This window comes from Macadamia integrifolia, chromosome 11 (genome assembly GCF_013358625.1).
Source record: "Macadamia integrifolia cultivar HAES 741 chromosome 11, SCU_Mint_v3, whole genome shotgun sequence".
Lineage (NCBI taxonomy): Eukaryota > Viridiplantae > Streptophyta > Magnoliopsida > Proteales > Proteaceae > Macadamia > Macadamia integrifolia.
In genome coordinates, this window is record NC_056567.1 from 5827030 (window position 1) to 5834416 (window position 7387).

At 36.2% G+C, this 7387-nt stretch overlaps 1 protein-coding gene across 1 annotated transcript in view; it reads right to left on the reverse strand.

The window, feature by feature from the left end:
- The window catches only part of LOC122093962 (probable polygalacturonase At3g15720), a 9213-nt gene extending 2742 nt beyond the window's left edge, over positions 1–6471 (reverse strand). The window contains exons 1-2 of the mRNA XM_042664524.1: positions 6304–6471; positions 654–803 (exon numbers count right to left, since the gene is read on the reverse strand). Of these exons, the coding sequence (XP_042520458.1) occupies positions 654–803; positions 6304–6471 (318 nt within the window). The remainder of the gene's footprint in view (positions 1–653; positions 804–6303) is intronic.
- Between the last annotated feature and the right edge of the window lie 916 nt (positions 6472–7387).

Here is a 7387-nt window from a genome sequence, read left to right on the forward strand (position 1 = left end):
TTTGAGATAGGGTTCTCTATGTTGCCAGTGGATGAATTTCTTAACATCAACAATGATGGCATGGGATTAGTATCATCTACATAGGCTCACATGATCATTTGAGAAGAGATAATGATATAAAAAAAAAAAAAAATCTTATAAGAAGGCATATGATACATTGGCTATATGAGAAACTCTTTCCTTATTATCTTTTATTAACTCTATTTAACTCCGGACTCAAATATTGAGTGTACAAACTCAATACTTTGTCAGGTCAAACTAAGATTTTTTTTTTCAAGGATATTCCTTGATCATAAGAATAAGGTTTCTCAACCTATCTAGGGTCATTATTACGATTTGTTCGTATTTTATGAAGTCCAATGCACCCAAGCTTTCAAGTAGATATTCTCCATTTCCTCGTGGGCGAAGGGAAACTACCCCTTCTTTTAATGCTATGTACATACATAAAGGAGAGAGAGAGAGAGAGAGAGAGAGAGAGAGAGTTTGTAATTATACGACAGAAGAAAGAAATGTTTATCTCTCCTATAAAATGAATGTCCCATGTCGTAGGAGGAGAGATAAACATAGAAAAGTACTAGCGTGTGCTATGCAGCCAAACAACGAAGTCTATCATTTATAGGATTGAGTAATGCGCGAGAAGGGTGAAATTTTACCCTTGAGTCATCGGTGTTGCCATCTCCAACTGCTCCAAAATTCATGACATCAAAAATAGTCCCTGAAGATTCATCTAATGGGACACTTCTTGAGCGAGCCCATGCAAATAGTAAAGCCAAACAAAACAAAAAAGAGAGAACAGAAACGCCCTACACAAAATAAAACCCATTAAGGCCATAGATATATAAGAAGAGAATAATATTGTAAGCCAATAAACAACAACCCCAACCCACTTATTCCTTCTGTTACTAAGCATAAACCATATGCATTTCAATGTAGAATTTCTATCTTTAACTGATAAGAGACTCGTAACCTATGAAAGATATGCCAAATAGAAATGACTAAGAGAAGAAAGAAGAAGAAAGAAGAAGAACTCACATTTTTAGCCATGGTTTCTTATTCTTCACTTGTAGTTGAGCTTAGTGAACTATTTAGTATTTATAAGAAGAAGTTGGAGAAATGTTGAGTAATAATTATTATCTTCCTTTCTCTCCCACTCTGTTTGGATATCCTACTAATACCAACTACTTTTTTTAGTAATAAACATTTTTTTTAATCCCAAATCAAATTGAATCTACAAGATTCCTTTAACCGCCCCCCCCCCCATATATATATATATATTTATATAAGATTCCTCCTTTTCAGAAATATGGTCGATTTTATAGGAATAAATCAATATAATCTTTACAAATATAATGTATGTTTCTCATGAAAAAATAACTTATAAGTAGTAGCAAATCTCTCTCTCTCTCTCTCTCTCTCTCTCTCTCTCTCTCTCTCTGTGTGTGTGGTAAGGATTTCATTCTAATTTTTTAATATTTTATTTCTAGTTTTACATTTCCTTACATAGTGTCATCTATTTTTTAATATTTTATTTCTAGTTTTATATTACAAGCCCAACTTGAGATAACCTAGGCAGAGCCCAAGCCCAGCCTAACCTGATTTCGAGCTGGGGAAAATTCCAAACAATTGCCCACCACATCCAAGCTTCATTAATCCAATCAATACCATAGTCTGAGGGATGAACAATCTTATATAATTGCATACAAATTGGGTTTGAGCCATGAAGGAGAAAGTGGAATTCCTAAACCCAACCCAACCCAACCCAACCCAGCCAGCTGATCATCCATAGTAGGCATGTGGGCTGGAAAAGCCAGCTCAAGCCCAGAAAGTGCCAGGCAGGTTTCAGGTTTTTTGGGCCCCACTTGTAACCCTAATCTTTTGTGATTTCTTCTTTCATTGATATTATCCAGTTCATATATCCCCAAGATGTTGAAATCAGGGTCATGATGTTCAACACCGTGAACAAATTAATCTTTATTGGTAGGATTGTGAAACAAACTTCCAAAACCAATTCCAATTACTTAGCTGTTTTCGGTGTGGGCATCTTGTACAATATGTAAATCAACTATCTAGGACAACTGGCCAGAGGTGCTCCATTCATTATTCATTTATTTTTTGTAAAAATGATTATAAATAAAGTTGGTGAAAATGGGGTTGTATCTTTAATTTCTTTATCCACTTCCAAGTTCGAACGAGAGTAAAAACATGTTATTTTACATGTGTACTCAAAAAGCATGTCAAATGATAATATTTCTTGAGAGTGTTGTAATGGAAAATCATTTTCATTTGTAAAAATCCTTTTTTACTAATGACTTAAGAACTTTTGAGAAAAAGATAAAGATCAATCAGAAAAAGATTACGATGCATCAACAAATAAATAACTGAAAATGCTCTATTATCCATATATATAGCCAACCCTATTTAGTTGAAATTTTCTTGTCTTGCTGGGCTATAACTCTTTCCTCTTATTTGCATCTTCCTACTTTCATCTTTCCATATATTCCTTCCCTCTTTTTGTTAACCGACCCCATTGAGTTGGAATAAGGCTGAGTTAGAGATTGAATTGTTTGAAATTTGAGGATTTACAAGATTTACGCTACAACCTTAGTTGAGAACACATATATCTTGATAAAAGGATATGGATAGGGAGAAGAAATTTTCATATTTTTGGAAACATTAATTTGGTTACAATTTAAAATGGGTAAGACAAAACAACGCATTCTATGAAAATTTTAGAAGATTACAAAGAAAATGGATATACTCCAGCACAACGTTTGGGAGGAAGTTTTGGGAAGAAATCTTAGAATCATATTTATTTTTGGTTGAAAAATCTTGGATTAATATGAATCCACAAAAAGATTGAGGGATTGGAGTTATACCTACACTATGATTTTGGGTCGAAATTATCAAATCCATATGTTATCAAATAATTAGTCACTTACTTTAGGCCAGGGGTGTCAAATGGTGCGGTTTTGGTTATTCGGTTCAGTTCCAGTTTGATTTACATTTTGATAAGGTGAAACCAAAACTGCATCGGATAGGAATAACGTGAAATCAGAATCATTTTCATCCGGTTTCAATTTTAGCAGTTTTTAATCGATTTTTGTTATTCAGTTCACAATCGGTTTATATGCGGTTAATAGTGTCATTTTAAAAAATGGTTTGCATCCTACAACTAGTGTGAATCCTATATATATTAAATTTCCTAAAGAGGTAAGACAATATACATTTATTTTGCCAAGGACAATATACTTTCTATGTAAAAGACTACACATATTATAACTATTTAACTATGATCCTAGAAATTAGAAAATCATGAAGTGTGATTATGTGAAAGTGAAGCTTCCTTCTTGGTTAGTACTTTGCTTTTTTTTTTTTTTTTTCTCCCCTTTTTCGTAGAGACTCGTTGAATTTCAAAACACCTTAAGTCTTTAATACTAGGTGTCGGTTAATCATCGATTTTTTTGTTCGGTTCAGTTTCGAACCGAAATTATGGCATATGAAACCAAAATCGGATCAATTTACTATGGTGTGGTTCGGTTGGTTATAACCGGTCGGTTTCGGTTCCATGTGTGACATTTGAATCATTGCTTTGATTGAACATTCACTTGATTCTTCCTCTTCCTTAAACCTTAGGCTAATATAGGGTGGGGAACATGGATTTAGGTATCGGTGTTGGATCGACTGTATTGATCGTCTTGTTCGATATTGGCTGAGATCAATCTCAATACGTAGTCTATTAAGGATCGAGTATCATATTGATATCAGGGGTAAATTTGTAATTTTATTTATCAAAAGTAGGGGTAATATTGAACAATATGGATCGATAAAACTAAACCTTGATTGGTATTGTATCAATATCGGCCGAGACCAATACCAATACTGATACTGATAACTAAATCCTTGGTGGGGAATGCTATACTAGGGATGTTAATTCTAGGCCCCAACTGAGCCCGACATGTTTATGGCCCAATTAATAAACGTTTATTTAATAGTGGAATTAATTCTTGCCCAACACGTTCATTAAATAAGCAGTTCACGGTGCACGATGTAAGCTCAAGGGACACCCTACACATTTACAAGCCTCACTCGGCCCGACATACTAGCCCGATTGTTTGTATGGATTTTTTTTTTTTTAAAGATATGTATTGATATTTTTACTGATGATTAAATGTAATTAAGTATAAATTCTTTTTTAAATTACTGATGATTTAATAAAATATTTTAAAATTTTCTAAAATTTAGGACAATTAAAGCCCTAACCTATTTACATCCCAATTAATAGAAGTCTGGTTAATGAAAAAACTTGATTCGACCAATTGACACCTAGTACACATATTAGTAGTTCGAAGATCACCAATAAATACTTCAAAAATTATTTCAAAAAACACATAAGTTCAAAATAATGAATTTAATGGAATATAGAAGTGAATGAAATTATTTCCCCAAAGATTGACATTCTTGATTATTTTATTAAAATTCATCTCCCATAAAAAAATTGGAAGCATTTTCTCTTCATGGGAGGGAAAAGAGGAATTCATTCACCAATAGACATATGTGTCTTCTATCATTCAAGGGTTTACATGTTATTTTCAACCGTTATTGCACTTGATATTAATTAATGTTATTTATTAGGCAAAAAATAATAATTATTATTATATACAAGTTAGACTTGTGTAATTTAAGTGGGAAGTGGGAACTCTCTATTGACACACAGCGTGAGAATATTGAGAGATACATGATTCCACACATACCCAATATTTAAGGGTTTCAGATCCCAAAAATCATGGGAGCCTCTCTCTCTCTCTGGGGGTTTTAAGAGCTATGGTTTGTGAACCCTAATTCAGCAATTCAGGAAGAGCATTTTTGTTGTGTTGATCTCTGTTGCCTCGTATAGATTAGTCAGTTCAAGTGTTGCAATCCTAAACTAATTCTTATTCTATTTATTTGTTCAAACTTGTATTACACGTTCCATGGTGTGAATACAAAATTATTGTCCGGCTGGCATTCCACATTGTGAACAAGTCTATCATGTAAATTTTTTGTACATCGTTATATTCCACTTTAAATGGATTTGCTCAACCTCAATGGAATGAATTTATTACCAAAAAAAGAAAAAAAAATTGGAATTACTTTATTATTCATAGACTGACTCTTTGTCTAACATAAGCACTATATTTTGAGAAGAAATCTAAACTTATAACGTCAGTTTGTATTTTATTATTGTTAGAGTTTATATTATTTGCAATTAAATAAGAAACCCTAAACTCGCATTATGTTAAATTTTGGAAATTTTCTCTATGCACTTAATTGATAGTTGATTGCCTTGGGATTTCAGTTTTAGAATATCTAAATTATCCTTAAAAGTTCATATCAAATCTACCCAAAGGTATGATACTTTCAAAAGGAAAACAAAATTTTAGATAATGTCCTTTTATGTAAATTCCACCAGAGTATTAAATTATTGTCACAAAAAAATAATTAAATTGTTTGTTTCTTTTATTTTCTATGATCCCAAACAAGCATTTAGGAAAAAAAATATGTTTCACGCTCACACATCCAAAATCAGGGGTGTCAAAAAAGCCCAGTTAGCCCTAACCCGCCCTAACCCACCCTGAGCCCGAACATGGCCTGGGTTGAGATTTCGGACCATAGGGTGGGCTAGGGTTGAGAATTTCAAGGCTTGGGCTGAGGTCTCAACCCGACCAATCCATTTCAACTCAATCCCACATATTAAGTTTATAATAATATAAATATGTAAATAATTATAAAGGATAGTTATAGAAAAAGGTCGGCAAAAATATTTCGTTTTCCACAATCTACATATATACGAAAATTTTGGTCTTTGTCCTTTGCAATGCATCAAGATCAAGCGATCAAGCAATCAAGCAATCAAGTAACCAAGCAAACAAGCAACCAAGCAACCAAGTAACCAATAGTACTGAGCTAGGATGGATTGGGTTAAGCCAGGCCCAATCAAGGTCCATCAGGGTTAGGCTGGGTTAGGCTAAACCCGACAAGATTAGGGATCGGGCTCGTCTGTAGCACACCTTTGTGCTACAGATCGTGTAGCACACCTTTGTGCTACAGATCGTGTAGCACACTCTAAATGATTAACACGTGGTGGATTCAAAATGAACGGTGACGATATTCAAGGGAGGAGGGAGACATCTCTACCTGCGCTACAGCCAATAGAGGTCTTCCCTGCAATTCTTCTTCGCTGGCGATATCTCAGGTAAGTATTCTTTTAGTCCCCCTCTTCCCTCAGTTCAAGCCCGATCACCCCACCCCCACTGAGCTCCTGACCATGGTTCGAACAACATAGATGGCTTCCCCTACACAGAACACCAAACATCTGCTCTTACCAACTTGCATTTCCCTCATCTTCTTCATCTTCGCCTCTAGCTCGTTCTCTTCTTCCACCAGCATCACAGCAGCTACGTCGACCGTAGCAGCGGCGTTCGATGCTATCATTGATGTCGACACCCTCTACTTTGACCGCTTTCTTATTGTCGCCACAAAGCAAATTAGAGACCCAACGAGAACCAAGATCGCAATTGAGAACCCAACGACCAGCCCTTGAACCTGCTTGTTCTGCCCAACTTACGTAGGTAGTGGTCCCAGTGTTGATGGCCCAAAAAAGGGGCAGATGTGGACGGCATTCTTGGTGCACGATCTCGCCGCAGAGCCTGAGATTAGCAGAAAAAGAGTTGTGGAAGCACGAGAGTGTGACAGTGATGGGAATGGCACCAGTGAGGTTGTTGGAGGAGACATTGAAGATTTGGAGAGAGGACTGGTTGAGTGGAGGGACGGAACCGTAGAACTGGTTGTTATCGAGACGTAGATAGTAGAGCCGGTCGAGAGAGGTCAAGTTGGGGGGAATAGCTTCGGTAAGGTTGTTGAAGGAGAGATCGAGGGTTTGGAGACTGTGGAGAGAGAGGATGGAGGGAGGGAAGGAAGGAATATGAGAAAGAGTTGTGGTCGAGGAAAAAGGTCCTGAGATTGGTGAGGTTGGAGAGATCGGGAATGGAACCTGAAAGGGAGTTGTTCTAAAAACTAAGAACTTTAAGCTGATCGAGAAGACTCAAGGTGTGGGGGGTGAAAGAACCAACAAGCCCAAAGCCTTCTAGGACGAGAGGAACGACTCTGCCTTGAGCGCATACCTATCTGAGATATTGTCGACGGAGAAGAATCGTAGGGAATACCTCTACTGACTGCAGCACAAGTAGAGATGTCTCCCTCCTCCCTCGAATATCGTCACCGTTCATTTTAAATGCACCATGTGTCAATCATTTAGAGTGTGCTACATCATCTGTAGCACAAAAGTGTGCTACAAACGAGCCTGACCCCAAGATTAGACCTAGGTTGATATATCCCCACTCAACCTAAG